Source organism: Talaromyces stipitatus, genomic scaffold (assembly GCF_000003125.1).
Source record: "Talaromyces stipitatus ATCC 10500 scf_1105507295515 genomic scaffold, whole genome shotgun sequence".
NCBI classification, from domain to species: domain Eukaryota; kingdom Fungi; phylum Ascomycota; class Eurotiomycetes; order Eurotiales; family Trichocomaceae; genus Talaromyces; species Talaromyces stipitatus.
Genome location: NW_002990118.1, coordinates 2,532,089 through 2,555,330, shown reverse-complemented (window position 1 = coordinate 2,555,330; position 23,242 = coordinate 2,532,089). Strand labels below are relative to the sequence as shown.

Here is a 23,242-nt window from a genome sequence, read left to right as displayed (position 1 = left end):
AATAATTACAGTCGACATTTAGTAATTTTCACGAATATCTATCAGAATAAGTTCAGACTCAGAATCCTCAATATACTCTATATTCTCATCGTTATGAGTTAATTTGATACATACTATACATATAAATTTGTTGAGATATAGAGATCATGAACAATGACCGTTTGTATGGAAAACACGGGTGGCCAGCTCGCTTACATGGCTAACTCGCTTACCGATTACGTTAGTTAACTAGTGTAGCAAATGATATAAGCCCATGATCCTGTGTCCCTCATTCGTTTTGCACTCATCTTAGCATTTAAACTGTAACAACATTTAAGACTGCTGAGTTCTACTTAGTGGGCACACCGGCGATGGGTGAGCGCTAAAACTGAGACGAACCTGACGGAGTCGAACAAGTCAGCTAAGAAAGCCTTCCCTAGATCAGGGAATGGATATTCATTGCTAGTACTCTTATGTGAAGCTATACGTTGTTTACCCTCTATAGTTAATTGATGAAGTCTTGGTGGGGAAAACTAGGCCTGTTTGTTTCTTATCCCTTGCAGGGCTGTCTCTTTATTACCCCATATGAAAACTACTTTTCGGTAAGTAGAACCTGTACCGAAGGGTTATTCTCAATTCGATTGGGCATATAGAAGCCGCTGACCTGGTTTGTTTTTGTTTAATGTTATCCCTCGTGTCTCCTCGATCATGTTATGAGATGTTGCCTGAGGTTGTAATTAGGGAAAATGATAAATCACATAGTCAGCACCAACTCCACGGACCTTTTATGGGGAAACTTGAATATCGTTTAATATAAACTTCTTTCCTTGATAGCATCTCGTTTTGATGTTCGACTAACTACGTACTGTGTCCAATGTTCACAGATTCCTGGCATCTCCTACATTAGCCCCTCCGCGTCACCAACGCCCGTACCGCATTCCACAGGCCGTTCACTCGGGCAACGGATTCCTCCCCGGACCACGTCTATTTTCACACATACACTTGAGATGCCATAGAATATCAGGTCCGATCAGGTTTCTACTAAATTTATAGCCCACTCATTATAACAATAATTGATGGTTGGAAAACAGGTAGTTCGTTTCTTAGAATGAGAGTCACTCGGCCAGTACCTGACTGCAAATCCCCATGGGTCCATGCCAAAAGAAGGGTCCTGCTTGTACTTTGTCCAAGGCGCGTAATAATGTACATACCAACTACCAACATTCTCAAGTCCCAACCTTGGAAGTGTGTAGCCCATCACGTTCTCCACATCCCTCCCCCATTCTCATTGCTCGTTGGAAGATCCTGGATACTTCGAATGCTAATCATTGGACAGTAAAACAAGGTGTCGGTCAAAGTAGCCACGTCCATTGCCCTACTCTGTTTTTGTGCGATCTTCTTTTCTTCTCTGCTTCCAATCAGTCAGCGCGACGTGTGGTAGACGATATCGTGACACGGGCTTTTTATTCTGTTAGGGACAAAAGAGTTTGATCCCGTCCACTCGCTGTGATTGTTTTGTTACAGGTTTGTTTGTTTCGGTCAGTCTTTACCTTTCTTGTTTAATCCTGGAATCGCCTCATGAATCCAACTATATCGTATGGGATGAGGATTTGAAGGTCAACAAAAAGAGTCGGTAATACCAGTCACGCAGCGCGCTTTGATCTTGAACCAGAAGAAACACAGGCTATTTAATATCTATCGACTGAGTTCAAAACACACAGCGTGGCAAGGGAAATGGGGGAGGATAATATTAAACACAAACTCACAACTCTGAGTACCCGAAGTACTCCTCATATTCGACTCAACTCAGGTCGCCATGAACCCTTCGTTGACATGGAAGAAGATGGGAGGGAACGGCTGAAACATACGTTATCAACAAGATCTTCTCGTCCATCACCTGTCCCATCAGTGATTAGACATTCAGCGGCACCAACAACAACAGCACTAACCCCCAGCGGAGATGGGTTGATTTCGCCTCCATTGATATCGCCCACTGAATCTTCAGAACTCCTCTTTCCACTACCAAGGAAAGTGCGTCGCTCAAGAGGGAGTCCAGACCGGTCCAAATCTCCATCTGTGATCTCATACCAACGCAGCAACAGTTGGGATTCACACTCGGACCTGAGTCGTGACAGCCGCGGGGACCCCCTCGACCCATTTGCAGATTCCAGAGCGCCGTCTCATGCCAGTAGTGAGGAGGGATATGTAAATACGCAAACGGTCTCGGAAAAATATAATATCATGCCGACGGAGGGATTACTTCTGTTTCCCGAGGACGTTGAGAAGGATGATTATTTGCATAACCCTGATCCGGCAGATAGGGACCGGGATTGTGATATATGTAATACGAGGGGGTTGGTTAATGTGGGTGGACTCGCGTTGTTGGTGGTTGGAATTGTGGCACTGTTTATTATTTATCCTGTTACGTATGTTCTCTCTTCACTCCCACTGGAAGACTATCATTAACTGTCCACAGGTCATTTGTCGATGGCATTGTCCAAGGCTCACGAGATCCATGCACATTAGACCCAATGTGTATTTCAATAACCCGGCCACTCTTGAAGAATATCAGGACCGGTCTGATCGACCCTACCACACCAAAGTCAGCTATGACGAAGATGTCGGCTGACGGAACCGAGTGGCAGCTTGTTGTATGCTATGTCTTTTTTCTATTGGGGTTCAGTTACTAATGATAGCAGTTTTCGGACGAATTCAATACACCAGGGAGAACATTTTATGAAGGCGATGATCCATTCTTTCAGGGAGTGGATTTGTGGTACGGGGTGACTGAGGATTTAGAGGTATTTCCGCTGCCTTGTCAACTATTGACCAGAGAACTGATCTATAATGTATAGTGGTACGACCCTGATGCAATCTCAACCTCAGATGGCGTTCTAGAGATTCACTTCGACAGCTACGAAAATCACAACCTCAGCTTCAGATCCGGCATGCTCCAATCCTGGAACCAAATGTGCTTCTCAGGAGGACGACTAGAAGCTAGTATTTCCCTCCCTGGTCGAGGCGACACATCTGGCTTCTGGCCCGGTTTCTGGGCTATGGGCAACCTAGGACGAGCTGGATATGCAGCAACCACGGATGGAATGTGGCCGTATAGTTATGATGACATTTGCGACTCGGGAATTACTGCCAACCAAAGCGCAACGGATGGACTGAGTTTTTTGCCCGGTATGCGTTTACCGGCTTGTACTTGTCCAGGAACAGATCATCCTACGCCTGGGAGGTCGAGGGGCGCTCCGGAAATTGATGTTATCGAGGCTAGTGTGACTGTCCTCGATGAGATGCAGGATCGGATTGGTGTGGTATCTCAAAGTTTGCAGCTGGCACCGTATGATTTGTGGTATCTGCCAGATTATGGTATGTCTTCTCCCTCTAGTTGTGCTTTCTCAAGCTTATAATGACAGATTTCACCGCCGTCTACAATCCGTCCATCACATCCATCAACGAATACCGCGGCGGCCCCTTCCAACAGGTAGCCTCCGGCCTCACCAACCTCAATAACAACTGGTACGACGGCAAAGAATACCAAATATACGCGTTTGAGTACGCCCCGGGCGCCCGAGGTAATGTGACCTGGTTCGTTGGCAGCGAAAAAACATGGACGATAGACGCACGAGCCATACGCCCGAACGGAAACGTTGGCCAAAGAGTGATCCCAATGGAACCTATGTATCCAATCCTCAACTTTGGTATGTCTGGCTCATTTGCGATGCTCAATTGGACGGGGCTCGCGGAGACATACCCAGCTACAATGAGAGTCGATTATATTCGGATCTATCAGAATCCGAACGAAATCAGTATTACGTGTGATCCGGCGGGGTATACGACGACGGAGTATATTAAGCAGCATCCCAAGGCGTATCATAATTCTAATTTGACTTTGTGGTACGTACTCAGTGTATATTGTACAAACAAGAGAGTCACTGACATGTTTTGTACAGGTCCCAGACTGGGTACGAATGGCCCAAGAACTCGTTTGTTGATGGATGTTGATCCTCTCTCTCTCTTTGGATTTTCCTTTCGTTTTCTTTCAAATACCAAGTTCGTAAAGATGAACATATGTGGGGAGTAAATGATTCGGCTATTACTGTTTTATACAAATCTAGAAATGCAATTCTCTCTGTTGATTCTACTACACGGCTAAAAGGTCCTCGTCACTCGTGAGTACTTCAATATGACGAGATACTATCTGTTCGCTCAGATATGGAGCCTACATTGCTAGATTTAGTCCTGGAGTGTACGAAGCAAACCTCCAAGATTATTGTACTGATTCGGGAGTACAGTTCTCAGTAACTATAGGAAAGATTTTGAGAGGAAATTTTAGTTCCATACGAGATCCAACGCAAACCACCAATCGAGTGACCCTGATGTAGGGCGTGGTTTCGAGCGAATCCTCGCTTCCAATAGAGGATTGTACCTCCCAAAAATACTCAAGTATCATTAGTGCGGATTGGTAGATATTCCAGGCCAATCCTGAATAGTGGTTTACTGGGATGAGAAAAGAAGAAGTGACTAGCAAGATTGTGTGTATTGAGTTGTCTGTCTCTCTCTGTTTGAATACATCAGGTTTCAATGCCAGGTCTTTTAGTGGAGTGATTTGTGTGCTATCACGAGGAATGAACCTTGAGGGCTATATTAAGCCCTGATAAGGAGATGGCTTCTTATTTACTGAAATGTAAGTAGCCCTGAGGTGACTGGTTGACCTGATCGAATAGCCTATCTTCTGCCTCGTTGGATATCCAGGTTATCTGAGAATTAGGAGCCTTAAAATACTGATCGAAATTCTCACCTTCTTTCTTCATTTTGCCCGTTGCCCGTTGCCCGTTGCCCAGATGGTAAGGTGGCAGGGCAAACCCCAAGCCCACAAAGAAAAATTTGACTGATTCGTTTACCTTTACTATGACATATCAGGAACTATTTCTTTTCGGTACTTTCCAGGGTGCAGGAGTATAAATTTACCATCATGGATGTTGTCGATTCTTCCTTCTCCCCCAATTGTCCTCCTCTATTGAAAACCTTTCGTCGTGCTGAGCTTGACATTACTCTGCTTTTGCTGGAAATAATACATCAGCTCTTTAAACTATAGAACAGCTCAAAACGATTTACCAGGAAACCCATGAAGGGGGGCCTTTTTGGACGAATGGCATTAATTCGCTCTGAATTTTGGGCCTTGGAAAGACTTTTCAGGCTGTGATCTACACGTTAGAGGTAAGGCGGGAGCTCATTATGAAAAGAGTTCCAGCATCCTTTATCCCATATCACCAATTCCCCAGTCATTGCGGAACCTGAAATTAACCTCATTCTAGATATTGTTATCATCGATGTCACGAGCTATGACCTGTGATCCATTTAGAAGATGAAAGTACCTCAGATGAGGGCGCACAATCCAGTTTGATTGAATCTAGAAAGGCTTTAGGTCAGTAATAAAGATATATTCAGAGGAGCATGGCTGAACTACATTTACTGTTATATTTCAGGCCAAATTTCTATGTATGTTCAAATTCCAGCTGAAATAAGGCTTACAATCACTCAACAAGTAGAAGGAACTCAAATCTCAAAATCTCGCCTTCCTCCCTTCAAACTTCATTTGGAAGGAGATTAAAGGGGTGAGGAAGGCAGAGATAGACGAGATTAAGGGGTCAACAGTCGAGAACGCCTTTGATATCGCTGTCGATGAGGTTGCACAGCAACGCTTATCCGCTACATCGACGAAGGCTTTGGCCAGGTAGATAGACCCCGCGATCGTATCTGTCCCTCAACCCTCACCAGTGCATTCTCAGAGACAGAATCCGAGCCTTTTCTCAGCCATTATCAACTCAAACATGAAAACCCTCCACCGACTTACGCCATCCTCCCGGTATTCTCGAATTTTGATTACTTACACTACAGTGCCATCCCATTTGGCCTAGATTCCGAACGTGGCTCTGGTTTTAATTCTAAGTATAATGACGATGAGTTGGTGAACAAGTTTAGTCCAATTCCCCAAGTCCGAAATTCACTCCACAAGACCAAGGTGAAGGGTGCTCTAATTACTATATCAATGTAACTTAGTATCAGCAATCAGAATACTACTCACTTCCAAATTACAGTATTCGAGTTGGGATCAATATAGTTACCGAAAGGCCTTCCTTTCGTGATAGCCAGGTTCTACTGTACCCCCAACTCAAAGAGACAGTTTCATTAGGCTACCTACAAATCTATGACCATCAATATATCAGTTGATACCATCTGGAAGAACCTTTGACTTCACAGCAATCTTGGCCGCTAGGGCTGCAACGCTCACGCCACTAAGAATATCAAAGAGACTGATGTCCGCCTGGAGATTGGCAGTAATCCATGTGCGAATCTCTACCGCCATCAAGGAATCAACCCCATAACTATGCAGTGGTTTGTTGGCATCAATGTTTTCAGCGGCAGTCTGCAGTCCACGAGCTAGTCTTTGACAGACAGCAGTGGTAATGATATCAATGGCGTCTCGCATCGATTCTGCGCGGCTCAATTGGAACGATGGCGAATCTGCTGCATCATCTCCGTCTTGCTTATTCAGTGTTTCATCAACATCTTTCTTTCTTAGGAACGAAAAACGTGGATCGTCAAAGTAGAATGGCCTGTCAAGGTCCTCTGATTGCAAGATTCCACCGGTTGGTAGACCACATATGACCTGTGCTGGGAGAGATTTGTTTTCTGCAATGGCTGCTGTCATAATGGCGTGGAATTCTTGTTCGTTGATCCCTACGGCTTCCCATTTTTTCAAGTTCGTTGTTCCGCCACGTTCTTCAGCAATAAGGCCTATTCCCAGCATCAGACCTAAGTCAACACTGACAGCTGGTAGACCGCGCTGACGGCGATAGTTGGCCAATGCATCCTGGTACGTGTTACCGGCTGCGTAATTTGCCTGACTACGATTTCCGACCACTCCAGCAATAGAACTTAGCATCACGAAGAACTGCAAATCGTTCTTGGCTTCCAAAAGAAGATGGTGCAGAAGCCATGATCCTTGAATCTTGGGTCGTGTTGCGTCTACCCATTGCTTGTATGTCATATTGTCGTAAATGAAGTCTTCAAGGACAGCAGCGCTCTGAATGACACCGCGTATCGGTGGCATTTCAGCGGCACATTGAACAAGTATATCCGCCACGGCGCTTTGGTCGGAGATGTTACCGGCGTAGATGGCTGATTTGACTCCCATGGCTGCCAGTTCCTGGGTCAACGAGACAGCATTCTTGGACGCTGGACCTGATCGCGAGACAAAAGCGAGATGGCGGGCACCATTTTGTGCAAGCAGTTTTGCGAGACTTTTTCCTAGGCCTCCTAGTCCTCCAGCTAGGAGGTATGTATAGTTGGAGTCAAGTGTAAGTGGATTTAGAGCTCGGCGGTCTACGAAAATGCTGTCGTCAGGACCGAACGTCAGAATCCCCTTCCCTTCATGTCCATGGCTTGATGTCCAGTCAAAGGCTTCATCCACGGTGGTGGCAGAAAACACTTTCCAAGGTGTCGGTCTCTGTATGTTCTGGCGGTGTGGGCCGAATTGGAGAACATCCTGTAAAATAATTTCCATCGAAGATGGATTTTCCTCGAAGAGTTTTGCCAAGTTGAATAATCGGTAGGAAGCACCACGGTGGAAAGGAGTCATGGCCAAAGCAGGTTGTTCATCAGGTGTTGTCTCAGGATTGCTAATATCAATTAACATACCGAATGCAGCAACTGAATTCCATAGCTGCTGTATAGATTTCCTTGTTGAGGTTTGGTTGATGATCACATCTAAACCCTTTCCATGAGTAAGTTGAGATATCGCAGCGGCAAGATCCAGGTCATTGTCCCCCAGAATGTTCTCTCGAGGTACGCCCATGCTTTTCACAACATCACTCTGCTCCTTTGAATTCACAGTAGCATAGACTTGTGCTCCTCGACGAAGAGCTATCTGGATTGTAATCTGCCCAATACCGTTTGCAGCAGACTGGATCAAGATCCTATGACCTGGCTGTATCTTGGCCATCTGTACCACAGTCTGATAGGCGGTACTATGAGTGACTGCCCAAGATGCGGCATCTTCAAAAGACACACTATTGGGAATGACCTGACAGAGGGATTCTTTGACTCTGAACGATATCTTATAAGAGTCTGTTAAAGCACATGTCCACACCCGGTCGCCGTCTTTTAGCCTAGAACATGAATTCCCAACGTTGGTAACAATACCACTGAACTCTTTGACCGACTTGATGTTGGAGTTTACAGTATCATCATGGCTTTGAAGAAAGCTTCTGTTAGCTCTTGTAAATGGACACGACCTGAGTCTTCACTTACTTCAGTCCAACGGCCTTTACATGCACCTCTACCTCGTCCGCGGATAGCTCTCTTTGCTGACTTTCATGATCCACGGTGAACCAGACCAACTTGCTCTCCTTATCGGAGATATGGTGCAGCTTAAGCGTTGAAATGCCAATCTCTCGAAGTGCCACTAACTCTGTGGAGCCACCATGTTGTTCACCACTACTCGTCATAAAATGCTTCAGTCGCTTGTCCACAAGCCATCGATTGATACAAAGATTGCCATCAATCTCCATATACTCTCTGTCCGTCGTAGGCGCAAGGGCCAATTCAGCCAATGTCGAGGCAATTTCATCCGCTAAACGATTCGCACGTCCCTCTAGAAGCAAGTATCTGAGATCAAGATTCACATTCTCATTTTGGAGGGTGCGAAGATATCCCACTGGAGCCTGCATGGCAGGGTCTGTGCCCCTAGAAACCCAAAGGAGGCGGGAACTGTTCAGCGCTATTGTCTTCAAAATCAGGTAATCATCTTCTGAAATATTAGAGAGAAAAGAGGTCTCAAGTTCAAGCAATGAGATGAGATATTTTCCATGGAAATCAGACATGTTCGCTGAGGACCATTGTACGGTCTTGACCTGAAGGCCATGGTTAGTCAATTTGGTCGAGAGTAGGTGCGACACTTCGAGGACTTCTGTTGTTCTGTCCTTTGGCTCAATGATAAAAATTGCATTATCTTCGAAGGAATATGTTGGACCAAGCTTCCGTGCTAGATAATGGTTCGCGTCCGAGAAACAGTTCAAGATGGAGGTGTTAGGAAGAGACTTGACATGGTTGATGGAAAGGAAACCTGAAGCTTTCTCCTGATTTGTCTCATTCAAGACAAGACTTCCTCTGTCATGAAGACATTCCATGGCATGGTCTATCTCGTCGGCAGAGCTGAGGTCGCTAACCGCAATGACCAAATCAAAGGCATCATCTTTCAGGTTTCCACTCTGTCGTCCTGACTCAATATCACCTGTATAAAATGTTATCAGATCACTTGAATTTTGAAAAGTCGATTGAGAATGTGCAATGGCCTCAGAATCTCCATCTATAATGATGTAATTCGCTAAAGAAGGATTTGAAGGATCGTGCGCTGATAGAGCTGAAAATACTGAGCGTGTGAGGGAATCTGATTTACCGACTTGAAGAATCGACAAGTACGGGTTTTTATGTGCTGCAAGGTCTGCGATCTGAGGATTTGTCAGTCCGATTATTTGTTATATGAAGCAATGAAATAGAAGACTAACCGCTGAAACCTCCTTCTCCCACTTCTCTACAGAAGAGTCATTCTCTAAATAATTCCGAGGCAAATCTTCCCTGGTTGACAAAAACTTGGCGATATACTGTCTCACAGGGACTTCACCCATGAAATCAATATCCGGCTTCCACTTCAATGTACCAAGAGGAGCCTTGACTTGGCCCTTTGAAGTACCGGCATCTTTTCCAGGCAACTCTCTGCACCGAATTCCTTGAACAACAATCTTTGGCTCTTGCCATGCGAGATCCGAGACGTAAATATCAGCAACGAGGTCTCGCTGATCCGCATTTCGAATGACGCGACAGCAAGTACTAAATTGTGCACTTTTATCGAGTGAAGGAGAGGATGGAGGGAAGTTATCCAAGTAAAAAATCAAACTGTCAAAGGCAATAGGGACGGCTGCTGTTTTGAAGTCGACTTTGCCTTCACCTTTGTTACTCTTCTCCACGATGGCGGCGAACATTGAATGGAATATGATATCCAGTGTAGTAGGATGGATCAGATGAGAACTTCCTTGAACGTTGTGATACTTCCTCCAGTCTGGAATCTTGATTATACCCACAGAGCGATCGGACCCAGCAGTAATCTCAGTCAGGCCTTGGAATGAAGGGCCGTATTTGAGGCCAGCGGCTTGAGTGGCATCATAAAAGTCCACAGGATTGATGCTTTGAGTACAGCTCAGTTTGGCAGTATTGTACTCCTGTCTTGCTACTTGGCTGATTAGACTCTTTCCAGTGTTTTGGGAGATAACCCCTTGAGAGTTGCCACTATAACGAACAGTTACCGTGCCAGAACTGTTTTCCTCGAGCTTTGAATCTTCATGACAGCTCGATACTGTAAAGTCCCACGCTTCATATGACGCGTGACTGCTCAGTTCGCTTTCTTGACTGCGAAGTTGGAGTAGAGTCTCCACTCCTGTCTGGTCATCGGGTATAACAATCGCCTTGCCGATGCGTACATTTTCCAGCTTGATACTCTCAATGCCTTTGCCCTGGCGTTCTTGGGCAAGTTGCCGAACAGCTTCTAGAACCATCGTAATCATACCCGAGCCAGGATATAGAATACTGGAATACACCACATGATCTCTCACCCATGGCTGCTCATTAGCCCGAAGAATGTTCCTCCATCGTGGCTCCCTATCATTGAAATCCGCCACGGGAGCTCCTAGAAGATCATGCCGTGGGTATTTTCGGAAACGATAGCTTTTACTCAGACGTGATTCTGCCCAGTACCGTAGAGAATGATTCCAGGCGTAAGTTGGTAGATCAACCAAGGGCGTTGGTGGTGGAGTCTGTGATGCTTGCTTATTCACCGCTGAGATAGACACTGGAACTCCGTGAATGTACAGCTCTCCTGTAGCATAGAGCGTAGACTTGGTTGCTTTCTCGCCCCGGTTGAGAAGGGATGTGTATGTCACGGTTGAAATGTCATGATGCCGTAGGATCTGGCGAAGGGGCCCTTTTAGAGCGCCATGAGGTCCCACTTCAAGTAACAAGTCAAAAGCAGACTCGCCCGCTCTAGCCCGACGACGTCTGCGAGTATTCGAATCCTTGAGTATGACTGCTACGGCCTCAGCAAACCGGACCGGAGATACGAAGTTCTTCACCCAGTAGGCTGGGCCAAGTTCTGCAGCACTTCTGATCAACTCCCCGGTTACGCTTGATGCCATTTTCACTTCGTTGTCCTTGGTGGCCGCTTCGGACGTAGAGATGGTCGAGATCTTTTGAAGATATTTCTCCGCAATAAGCTCCATATGGTGAGAATGATAGGCATTCTCCACGACTAGCTTTCGGCAGAATACTGCATCTGTAGAAAGTAGTTTCTGGAGTTCGTCGATTCCACTTTCGTCTCCAGAAATTGTCACAGAGGAAGGAGAATTGATACATGCCACCACAATCTTCCCTTTGACTTTTCCAATGTACTCTTCCGCTACCTCACTTGACAGCCCAACGGCCATCATAGCTCCTTTAAGATGCGGTGCGTCCTTGTTGAGTTCAGAGCATATCTTACCCCGCCAGTACGCTACAGACCAGGCATCTTCTCGGCTCAAGGCACCATAGCAATATGCAGCAGCGATTTCACCACTGGAGTGCCCTACAACTCCAGATGGCTGAATGTTCCATGACTTGAGTAGCTCTACAAGAGCGATCTGGAGCACTGTACAGACTGGCTGACTGATTTTGGCTAGATGAACGTTGGAGTCCTCCTTGTCTCTTTGAAGCTCTGTTATAACAGACCACTCACTGCCTAGATGAGTTCGGAGATAGTTGTCTGCCTCATGAACGCTATCACTGAAGACTGTATAAGACATCAATTCCATTCCCATCTTTGCCCACTGTGCTCCTTGACCGGTGAACACAAATGCGAGACGGGCGCTATCTGGCGTGCGTTTTATAAGTGCTGAATTCGTGATCGATAAAGCTTCTTGAAGCTCTGGAATAGTTGTAGCCGTGGCTGAGGCCTTCCAGCTGAACCTTGACCGTCTATTACTTAATGTAAACGAGAGCTTGTCAAGAAATATATTTCTCTCGGGGGCATTCTGCAGCTCTGCAATGGATGTCTTGATCGAGAGATAATCGTCGAACCTCTGAATCATACGACGCAAAGCCGACTCGTCTGGCGCACTAAAGACAAAAAGCCTTTCTCTTTCATCGGCCGCAACTTGTCTTTCAACTAGTTGCCAATCCTGGTACCCAGAAAGAAACTGTTCCGCATCATCTAAGATAGTATGTGCGTTGGTCCCTCCATAACCGAACGAATTGACACTGGCTCGCTTCAGGCGATTCTGGGGCCAAGGGACGATATCAGTTGGTACTTGGATGTTCCACGAGTCAAATGGTATACGCTTGCTCGGCCGGTCAAAGTGAATGTTGGGTAGGATTGCGCCTTTTTCGAGCATCAAGATACATTTGATTACACCGGCTAGGCCTGCTGCGCCTTCAAGATGCCCAATCTGAGTTTAAGTAAGCAGAAATTCTCATCTTATAGGTTTGAAGGTTACTGACGTTTGATTTGACCGAGCCAACGTATAGCTTATCTTCAGATCTGCGAGTCTGGCTTATTGTGCGAGCCACTGCTCCAAGTTCTAGAGGATCTCCCGCCTCTGTTCCCGTGCCCTGTACGCGATGAAAGTTAGCTAGTTTTCGAAGCAGCATAGTCATCTGAAGAGATACGTACATGAGCTTCAAAATAAGATGTCTGTGAAAAATCCAGCCCCGCAGCACGATATGTCGCTCTAATGAGATCCGCCTGCGCTTCACTATTCGGCAGTGTAATACCGGTGGTGTGTCCATCCTGATTTACGCCAGTTCCCCTAATCACGGCCCGGATAGCATCACCATCTTTCAAGGCATCTGCTAGAGGTTTTAGAATCACAGTAGCAATGCCTTCTCCGCGCCCATAACCGGTAACACCATCTGCAAAGGACCGAGAAAGACCATCAATGGAAGTCATTTTTAAATTCGATAACCACATGCCCAGGTCTGGGCTCAGAATCAAATTGGCGCCGCAAACAACGGCAATTCTCGACTCCTTGCTGCGAAGACCCTGGCAAGCGAGGTGCATGCCAACCAAACTGGATGAACAGGCCGTATCCAAGGTCATACTAGGACCACGAAGATCATAAAACCATGATACTCGGTTTGACAGCAGTGAAAATCCTGTTCCTGTGCCAGCATACATGGGCGAGGTTTCGGCATCTCGCATCAGCATTTCATGATAATCCCTGGTAAAGCAGCCAACATAGCAACTGGTGTCACTCCCAGTCAAATTCTCTATGGGAAGACCGGCGTTTTCTAGTGCTTCGTAAGTTACCTCAAGCAACATTCTAGCTGTCGGGTCCATGGCTTTAGCTTCCTCTGCGGTAATATTAAAGAAAGGCGCATCAAAAGCGGCAACATCTTCTTCGAGAAAGTGACCGCCTAGTGCGCTTAGGGTATTGAGTCTGTTTCTGGATGAGTTATGGAATGCGTCGACATTGTAACGTGTATGGGGAGCTCTGCAAAAGGCAGCTATTAACTCGTCAGTACACTTGTAACACTTCATTCGAATACTGATAGGTTCCAGGGTAACCAACTCACATCTTTTGTTGTAAAGCAGCTCCCAGAATTTCTCAGCATCAGATGCACCACCCGGAAAGCGACATGCAAGGCCGATAACCGCAATATCATCAAACTCCGAGCCACCAGTGACTGATGTGCTTGGAGTCTGTAAAGTACTAGAAGTGCTCATCTTGCTGTGTTCGGTGAAAATTGTGTATATGAAGTTTGTGAAGTTTATCAAACCTCTGGAACTTTTTTAAATATTGATTAGAAAATGCGGATTATCAAGCCAACGAGGTAAATTGTATCGTTATCTAAGATTTCCGTACAAATAGTCACCTGCGTATGTATAGAAAAGGGTCATCTCGGAAACCATACACAGAACCCAAGGCCGGTATACCTTTGCCGCGCGAAAATTGTATATCTACACTACCTGGAATTTCCGTATACATCTCCTTTTCTCTTACTTTTCCCATACGGGCAATAACGGGCGAGACTCCAGGATTTCCACATTTCCACGATTGTCGGCTGGCCAATTTTTAGCAAGCTATAATAAACGCCAGATATTAGATTTTAAGTTGTTAACTTGCTAGTGTTCCAGATTCCAGGAACGATTCAGTGAATGATAGAGCAATATTAAGTGGTGATTGGCCTGTAGGCATCCGACAGATTAAGGCTGGGCTTTGGCGTTAGGATAACGGCACATAAAAGCTGATGACGTGGCGCAAGCCTCTAGCTTAAGGCCGGGATCTGTGTCTGACTTGCTCGTGGGACAAAGGAACTTTTCTGTACGGAGGTTGACACCAAAAGTTTTTGGAATGCGCTAAAGGGGCTAATAAAAGTAGCGCCTCAATTGGGCTGTATTGGTACGTAAACCTCTTACTCACATTACCTAGTACTTTACTAGTGAACTGAAGACACCCCATTTCTTTGCCCAACAAACATATTGCTTTTTACGAATTTGAAGCTATTCCCAACAGGTCAGATTTACACGAATGGTAGTCTGTTTTCTACACCGCCTTTTGATAGCAAACCTACTAATGTTGAATATTTAGGCACCGGATTCGTGTCTATTATACATTGTACATTGATTTTACCACCAAATGGTACATTTCGATCAAAATGCCAAAGCAAGCGAATATTCCAGTTGAGCTCCGCGTTCAGGTCGTAACGCTGGTTATGGTTGCAAAAATGAAGCCTCAAGATGTGACTAATCTTCTAGGACTGCCCTTGAGCACTGTATATGAGATTATTAAGCGTGCAAAGGCCCGAGGATTTGATCCTGATATCAGTCCCCGGGTTGAGCATGCTCATGTAATTGATTTACCACGTTCTGGGCGGCCGAAGACCATTACTCCTGAAATTGAGGATTCAATTGTCAATAGTATAACCAAGGATCGCGCTGGACGTGAGAAATCTGCTGAGTATCTTTCTTATGAAGCTGGTATCTCCACTACTTCTGTTTTACGTCTTTTGAAGCTCTTGAATTTTAAAAAATGCAAGCCAACTTGGAAACCTGGTCTGACAGATGATATGAAATCAAAGTGTTTGAATAGCGATCTTACGTATCACTATACGGCGCTGTAGCACGCCGTCGATTCGTACGCGAACTGGTCGGGATTACTATTCTCCGTGCGCTAGAGCGACCAACACCATATAATGTATCTAGGCACCCCGCCCCCCCTAGTTTCGGGGGTCAGTCTTTTTTAATATTACATTTCGTGCTATATAGCAAGGCTCACCACGTAGGACAGTTGGATCGCCCTAGCTTACGATATCCTACGCTTCGTGATACGGGACGTAGCTAAACCAACACAAAGAGACTAGCTTTCGCCTTACGACATCAGCATTGGACCCTGGAGGACTGGAAAAACGTGATTTGGACAGACGAGACCTCAGTAATCTTAGGCCACCGGAGGGGCTCTAATCGTGTATGGCGCAGGACCTTTGAATGCTACGATCCTACTGTTATTCGCCGGCGTTATAAGAACGCGTGCGAATTCATGTTCTGGGGATGTTTTTCGTATGACTTCAAGGGCCCTTGCCATATCTACGAGACAGAGAATGCAGCAAGTAAGAAAAAGGCTGAGAAAGAGTTACAAATCGTGAATCGTGAGCGGGAAGCCAGAGCTAGAGAAGAATGGGGACTACTTAACAGTCTTTCAAGGCTTCAACTACGTACATGACCGGGTAGGAAGCCTCAGTTCCGTTTTACATCTAAAGAGGGCAAACTAGTTCGGAAGAGTAAGGGCGGTGTTGATTGGTATCGTTATCAAAAGGTCTACTAATCTCTATATAAAGTTGATCTCAAATCTAATACGTTATATAGGAGGTGTTAGTTACTAAATTGATTCCATTCGCTCAAAAATGTCAGTGTACCCGGCCAGGCACAATTGTAATGGAAGATAACGCGCCAGCGCATGCTCATTTTCACCAAGCCGAGGTCTACAATCTTCACACCGTCATGTGACTAGTATGGCCTGGAAATTCGCCAGATTTGAACACTATCGAGCCGGCCTGGTTTTGGCTAAAAAGGCGTACTACTCTCCAAGGGGCACCAGGTGATAGAAAGACAGCTAAAGATGTATGGATTGATGTTTGGAAAAAGCTCCCCCAGCATCGTATCCAAGCGTAGATTGAGAGAATCCCTTTCTATATACAAGAGATTATACGGCTGGAGGGTGGGAACGAGTACGCTGAGGGCAGGCCAAGCACCAAGCAACCAAAGCGGTGTGGAAGGAAAGGCGTACTATCTTATAGAGCATATCTAGAAGATAATGAGTGGGAGACTGATTCCGAGTTCTGAATAACCTCAATTTTTACAAATTTGGCATATAGTGCTGGGCTCAAGCTCATATAACCTGAATCTTCACTCTGTTTTCATGGCCTCATGGATTTCCATAGTAAATTTGCTGTAATCCGATGTATTGGTCAAAACGCACTAGTACACACTAGCTCCCTAGCGTTCTTGGCATTCCAAAAACTTTTGGTGTCGACCTCCGTATGTGGTGTCAGTCTGGAAGTCTCGGATGTTGTTTGAAGCCTCGAACCTACAATGGCAGAATTTTCCGAGATGGGCTGCGTTTTAGTGTGAACTATTTTAGAGCGGTTCATATCTAGACCCACTCGCTTTGTTAGGTAGTATGTTTTGCAGAATCGATAACGAGAAAAATGAAGAAAAATTGCACAACTTCTAGGCACTCAACATGGACCGGAAATAAAATGTCGGTATAGCAATCTTGCCTATCTCGCGCGGGAATGGGAGATAGTTTATCCGTGCGCTATAGCGTACGGAGGATAACTACACCTCACCACCCGCATCCCCCTAGTTCTTAGGATTAGTCGCAATATCAGGAATTCAGTATTATTGGCTCAGTCAGCTTGTTGGATTAGCTGTCCTTCTTAGATCTTGCGATCTAATGAAGGTAAACCAACATAAAAAGAACATTAAAGCAATCGAGGTCATTCAGCAGTCAGAAACTTTCGTAGGACCTTGATTTCTACATTGACCTGCTGCAGACAGCCATGAAATTCCTGTGTTTACACGGCCGGGGGACAAACTCGGATATCTTCGAGTCGCAATTAGGTAACATGCCCCTCGGTCTTTGTGTAGAAGATCCTGCTGACGACCAGACTTTCCTCACCTTTTGAAGTAAATCTACGGAGCTGTCTCTCATCCGCACATATATTCGATTTCATCGACGCACAGTTTGATTGTCCTCCTGCGCCGGGAATCGGAGACTTTTATCCTCCTCCATATTTATGCTGGCACGAGCGGTACGAACCGAAAGACGTACAAGCAGTACATGACTACATCAACTCTGTGATTGAAGAAGATGGGCCCTATGATGGGATTATTGGATTCTCAGAAGGAGCAGCTCTAGCTGCCAGCTTGCTTCTATGTGAGGAATACACCAGATCCGGTGGTGCTGCAGCATCTATCAAAGTTGCTATTTTCTTGAACGGTGTTGTGGCACTATCGCCATCGGAGAAGATAGGGTATAACATTGGCGAGGCTATTATGGCAGATCAAGATAGATACATTGGTCTGCTGCATGGCTTCGAGAGTGAAGACGTGGATAAGAGCAACGATGAGAAACGATTCTCCCACATCTATGGCTTTTCGCCTGACGATTTTCCCTGTCGCATTTCGATCCCCACACTACATGTCATCGGGGAAGGAGACTCGTTTGCGAAACATGCACGGGCGATTGCAGATTTGTGTCAACAGGAAAAGGCAGAAGTATTCCTGCATGATGGTGGGCATGAACTTCCTCGTAGTGAGGCGACGATTAGGAGATGCGCCGATGTGTTTGAGCGGGTAGTCACTATGGCTTCTTTGGATGGGATATAGCAGACAAGAAGACTGGAACTAGATTTATAGGCTTGTAAGATCTGTATAAACATCCTCTAACCTGCAAGCATGAGTTGATATTAGTCTGTACTATGTAGACATGATCGCCTCGGAATCTCGGAAAAGTGCAGGGTGTACATTAAAACATTCCAATCTATCCCCACAATTGATTATTTGTTACCATGCTACATATAGGGATTATGATTGTGGTCCAGAGCATGTAATCAAAAATTACCGAAGCCAGCTGAGAAGAGGGGTACCTACAGGAAGCTTAAGCAAGCCACTTTGACTGGGTATAAAAAGACAAATCCACCCAAAGCTGAGCTTCTAATTCTTCGTTTTTCGACTAGTATAACTAGGATTCATGCTCAGATCATTTTCTATAGGTGTCTTCACTAATTGATACGACCACATCAGCGACTCAAGATTGTATTCCCATCCATTACAAGAACCACGAAATGGCCTTCGAACACACCAAGCAACTAATGCCGACCCTTCTCGAACAAGGCGCAAAATCCACTCCAGATCGTGTATGGGCCAAATTCCCAATCTCCAACACAACCTATGAACACGGCTTCCGCACTGCAACATATAGTCAAATGCTCAGTGCCGTCAACAAAGTAGCATGGATATTGGATAAGAGCCTTGGGAAGAATGCTACATTCGAAACTCTGCCGTATTTAGGGCCAAGTGATCTACGGTATCATATTGTCCTTCTAGCAGCAATCAAAACGGGGTACAAGGTAAAATCCCTCCTGGTCATATTGCAATACTGAACTAAGCCTTTGGATAGGCCTTCTTCCCCTCCCCACGCAACAGCAAAGTAGCTCAAATGGATCTATTATGGAAACTAGAGTGCAGACTCATCATGACCACAGATCCAGAACCTCCATTCGTCTCTATGATTTTAAAAGATTGTCTGTTGACAAAATTGGTGATTCCATCACTGGATGAATTATTGCGAGAGGAGGATGTGCCTCCTTATCCATATACAAAGTCCTTTGAGGAGGCGAAGGATGATCCGATATTTGTTTTGCATACGTCTGGCTCTACAGGTTTGTCTACTCTGAATCTTGCGATGGTCAATATTCCAACTGGCAGATTGGCAGGTATCCCAAAACCCATGATCTATACGCATAGATTTGTTTCAACGGTTGTAGCTGCCAACACGCTTCCTGCACCGGATGGCCTACGTCGGGTTGATGATTACTTCTTGAAGGGGGAGTTTTTCTCTTTCCTGCCAGCTTTTCACGTACGAAGCCCATGCAACTCCTACTTGCCTGCAGACAATTAACTTGAATAGATTGCGGGCATTGGCTGGGGCTTCATCCTCCCCTTCTTCAGCAATAGCATCCCCTTGTTCCCTCTACCAGGCAAACCTCCCTCAACAGAAGGATTCCTCTCAGCAGTGAAACACGGCGAATTCCACTGGGCCTTTCTTCTTCCAGTCATCCTTGAAGAACTCAGCAAAGACACCCAAGCACTAGACCTCGTGGCCTCAAAATTACAATATCTATTCTACACCGGCGGCAGTCTCCCACACCTCCCTGGAGAAATAATCTTATCCCGAATCCCCATATTCTCCGGTTTGGGATCGAGTGAATGCTCAGCATTTCCACAACTTATCCAGACCACTTCCGACGGGAAGGAGTTCACCGAGACATGGAAGTATGTCTCTATCCACCCTGCAGCCGGCGCAGAATTCCGACATCGTCTAGACGATCAGTATGAATTGGTAATTGTGAAATCAGCCACAACCCACGAAGCGCAACCGGTTTTCACAGTATTCCCCAAATTGACGGAATACGAAACGAGAGATTTATTTACTCCACATCCCACGCTACCAAATCTATGGAGACATCGAGGTCGAAGAGACGATATCGTAGTTTTTATTAACGGCGAAAAGACGAATCCAATCTCATTTGAGCAGGAAGTTTTGAAACATCCCGAGGTGCGAGCTGCTCTTGTTGGGGGGAATCAGCGGTTTGAAGCTTGTCTTTTGATTGAAACTATAGAACCGATTGAAGATGGGAGAGAGTTTGTGGATCGGATTTGGCCAGTTGTGCAGGAAGCGAATGGGAAATGTCCGGCGCATGCGAGAGTTGACAAGTCGAAGATTTTGGTACTTGATACGAGCAAGCCGATGTTAAGGGCTGGTAAGGGGACTGTGCAGAGGCAGGGTACTTTGCAATTGTATGCGGATGAGATTAATGCTTTGTATGAACAGGAGAAAGTGTCGGATCCAAACACAGAACCTGGCAATGGGCTTTCGGGATTAACAGAAAATGATATTGCAAATCAGTTACGCCATATCGTGTCGGAAATCACTTCCTTTCAACATTTTGACGATGACATGGACTTCTTTGCTTTAGGAATGGATTCGCTTCATACACTGCAATTATGCCGTGCAATCAAGGCGAGATTTAGATTAGATTCTACCATCGCGCCGAGTTTCGTATACAAACACCCATCCTTGAGACTGCTGGCAAGAGAGATTCTCCTATTAGAGAACCCGTCCGGTAAAAACACCCAGCAGGATCGACTGGAAACAATGACTACATTACTAAAACACTACGAGCAACAAGTCGACCATATCGCATCAAAACAACAAATCAAACCAGAATCGAACAGCAAGCCTCAAGTCATCATCCTAACAGGATCAACAGGCGCAATCGGCTCACACCTTTTGCAAGAACTCTTATCCAACCCCTCCATCACACACATATACTGCCTCAACCGCTCCCCAGACTCAGAATCAGTCCAAATCAGGCACAACCGTCAGCGAGGTCTGCCCTACAGCTTCCCTCCGGAGAGAGTCACATTTCTCACCGTCAACCTTACAAAACCTGCCTTCAACCTAGAGGCAAAAATATACACCCAACTCATCGAAAAAACAACCCAAATCATTCACAACGCCTGGCCCGTGAATTTCAATCAATCACTGGCATCCTTCCAGGGGAGTCTAGACGGTGTCTTGGGATTAATCTCGTTTGCTGCCGAGGCCAAACTCGCACCTTCATTACTATTCTTGTCGTCCGTGAGTTCCATGACAGGATATACCCCATCACCAGACTCCAACAAAATATATATCCCCGAAAAAGTCATTTCTGACCTTACATGTCCCGCTGCCATGGGCTACGGTGAAAGCAAATACCTCGCTGAAAGAATAATCGACTACACAGCTACAAAACTCGACGCGTCAAATTTCGCGATTGCGCGTATTGGGCAAATTGCTGGTACATCTCAACAAGGGAAATATCGTAGCTGGCGACGTGATGAGTGGTTACCGAGTTTGATTGTTAGTTCTGCGCTTCTGGGGAGTTTACCGGGGGAGTTGGGTGTTTTGGATAGTGTGGATTGGGTTCCTGTTGATGAATTGGGGAGGATTATTGTTGAGGCCTCTTTTTCACTTCTCCTCCAGGCAGAAGAGGAAACAGGGGCGAGAGTATTTCATTGTCGGAATCCAAGGCCAGTGACGTGGGAGAGTCTTCGGTCGATTATAGCCCAGGAGCTCACGACATCGTTTCCTCGTTCCGACACAGAAACGAAAGACATGGAAATTATAAGTCTACCGGAATGGACTGCTAGGCTCCGAGCAAGCGCAACCTCAACAGAAACCCAGACCCACCTGGAACAGAATCCAGCTGTGAAACTTCTAGATTTCTATGAACAGCTCGCATCTGATACTGGCACAAAAGAGTTCTCGATTAAGAAGACCTTGGAAGTTAGTAAGGCTCTGCGGGAGTTGAAATCGATTCAGCCGGAATGGATTCAGGGGTGGATTCGTGATTGGGTTCCGATGTCTCATAGTTGAAGTTTTGAGTAGTTTTGAGTCGTAGAGAGCTAGGGCTTTACAGGTCACGCGACCAGCCAATCATGTCGAGGATTAGGTAAGCTAAACCTAATCAAGGAAAGCCTACAACATTGATACAAGGAAAATTCGAGAATTGAAGTCACAAGATTGAATCTACGAATCAACTTTACAGCTCTGTGTCGAGAATCTTCTATTTGAGATTGCGTGGATGGGATTCTCAAGCATAAATAGTGTCCAACAATCCCCTCAAGATGTAGATAGAAGAGTGCGCAGAATTAAGGTCAATATCAATATTTCCACTATAAAGATATCTTTGAGTATTAAGCTTAACTGAGTTTGTGCTAGTGCACTGCAAGTTCCGATAAATCAGACCCATCATTCAGTTAATCCGCATCGTTGACAACTGACAAGTCGGCCATCACTTTCAGGCGACATTTAACTACGTATCTCATATCATCAAGCTGACTTGTCAAACCCTTACCTTTGATCACCTAGTTTGAATCTTTGTATATCCGGTTCCTATCCGAGAGAGATATATACCTACATACATATAACCACTTGAGTCTTGACGAGACAACTACCCAACGCGGGGTCCTCCATCCCAGCCTCAAAACAAAACTTCCAACATTCACCAACCCCATAACAAAACCAACAAGATGGACCAAATAACAATCTCCTCCTCTTCAGACTCCGACTCAAGCATGTTCACCTCAACAACCCGCCATCCCATTACCTTCCCAAACCCATCCAGACCCTCGATGCCCACCTCCAACAACCCAGAGAAAAAGAGCACAACGCACCAAGCCCGCTCCACGATCCACACCTCAAATACAATCCTCTCCTCCTCCGAACTTCTACTCCTACACAGTCTAGCAACCAACGAATCCGTCCCGCGGACTCGGAGACGGTTTCAAGCACAGATCCTTGAGCCGGATGATGTGGGTAGAGCTTGGGATATTTTCTGGGATGATCCATCATCGTCATCAGCTAAAAGAAATATATCCAGTAATGATAAATCTGGAATTAAGGGAGGAGGGGTGGGAGGCTTACAAGTTCCGACAAATAGGTTTATGAACGTCATTGATGTTGTTGAGACGGATGACAAGAATGGGTGGGAGAAATTACGCGTTCAAAGCAAGAAGTCTGGGACGTCGTCGCCGAGGAATAGGAAGACTTCTTCACCGGCAGGAGGGAGAAAAGGAGGGGGACAGCGGGTTGTTTCGGGGTCGAGGTCTGGGTCTAGAGCTGGTTCGCCGTTGATGTCTGCACCCAGAAGAGGGAGACGTGATGAGGATATTGATATGGATGATTATTAATGAGTTACAACTACGCTTACGATAGTAATAGAGATGGAATAATGTATCATACTATAAACCAGACAAACTAAGAAATTCATCGATCATGCCGCAAAACACACTGAACATAAACCAATAAACCAAAGAAGGCAAGTTGACAAAAAAAAAGGT

The 23,242-nt window shown here is 45.6% G+C and overlaps 6 protein-coding genes across 6 annotated transcripts, besides 3 other annotated features; 5 read left to right on the top strand and 1 right to left on the bottom strand.

Annotated features, from left to right (window-relative positions):
- Window positions 1-1,504: 1,504 nt before the first annotated feature.
- On the top strand, window positions 1,505-3,990 carry TSTA_049860 (beta-1,6 glucan synthetase Kre6, putative; the record flags this gene model as incomplete). The annotated part of the gene is made up of 6 exons (XM_002485456.1): window positions 1,505-2,405; window positions 2,456-2,630; window positions 2,679-2,780; window positions 2,835-3,354; window positions 3,402-3,882; window positions 3,939-3,990. Exons 1-6 carry the CDS (start codon window positions 1,714-1,716, stop codon window positions 3,988-3,990), a joined length of 2,022 nt encoding a protein of 673 aa, XP_002485501.1. The 5' UTR covers window positions 1,505-1,713.
- A 2,221-nt stretch (window positions 3,991-6,211) lies between these two features.
- TSTA_049850 (polyketide synthase, putative) lies at window positions 6,212-13,798 on the bottom strand (the record flags this gene model as incomplete). The annotated part of the gene is made up of 6 exons (XM_002485455.1): window positions 6,212-8,258; window positions 8,302-9,500; window positions 9,558-12,521; window positions 12,574-12,684; window positions 12,746-13,578; window positions 13,648-13,798. 6 exons carry the CDS (start codon window positions 13,796-13,798, stop codon window positions 6,212-6,214), a joined length of 7,305 nt encoding a protein of 2,434 aa, XP_002485500.1.
- Window positions 13,799-14,730: 932 nt separating this feature from the next.
- Window positions 14,731-15,240: a mobile genetic element.
- Window positions 14,731-15,273, top strand: TSTA_049840 (uncharacterized protein; the record flags this gene model as incomplete). The annotated part of the gene is made up of 2 exons (XM_002485454.1): window positions 14,731-15,052; window positions 15,154-15,273. The coding sequence occupies 2 exons, from the start codon at window positions 14,731-14,733 to the stop codon at window positions 15,162-15,164; spliced, it is 333 nt and encodes a 110-aa protein (XP_002485499.1). The 3' UTR covers window positions 15,165-15,273.
- Window positions 15,274-15,425: 152 nt separating this feature from the next.
- Window positions 15,426-15,890: a mobile genetic element.
- A 47-nt stretch (window positions 15,891-15,937) lies between these two features.
- Window positions 15,938-16,294: a mobile genetic element.
- A 794-nt stretch (window positions 16,295-17,088) lies between these two features.
- Window positions 17,089-17,962, top strand: TSTA_049830 (EF-hand calcium-binding domain protein; the record flags this gene model as incomplete). The annotated part of the gene is made up of 2 exons (XM_002485453.1): window positions 17,089-17,194; window positions 17,262-17,962. The coding sequence occupies exons 1-2, from the start codon at window positions 17,134-17,136 to the stop codon at window positions 17,960-17,962; spliced, it is 762 nt and encodes a 253-aa protein (XP_002485498.1). The 5' UTR covers window positions 17,089-17,133.
- A 351-nt stretch (window positions 17,963-18,313) lies between these two features.
- On the top strand, window positions 18,314-21,776 carry TSTA_049820 (NRPS-like enzyme, putative; the record flags this gene model as incomplete). The annotated part of the gene is made up of 4 exons (XM_002485452.1): window positions 18,314-18,705; window positions 18,756-19,017; window positions 19,072-19,214; window positions 19,266-21,776. Exons 1-4 carry the CDS (start codon window positions 18,421-18,423, stop codon window positions 21,774-21,776), a joined length of 3,201 nt encoding a protein of 1,066 aa, XP_002485497.1. The 5' UTR covers window positions 18,314-18,420.
- A 656-nt stretch (window positions 21,777-22,432) lies between these two features.
- TSTA_049810 (uncharacterized protein) lies at window positions 22,433-23,163 on the top strand (the record flags this gene model as incomplete). The annotated part of the gene is made up of 2 exons (XM_002485451.1): window positions 22,433-23,007; window positions 23,124-23,163. 2 exons carry the CDS (start codon window positions 22,433-22,435, stop codon window positions 23,161-23,163), a joined length of 615 nt encoding a protein of 204 aa, XP_002485496.1.
- Window positions 23,164-23,242: the final 79 nt, after the last annotated feature.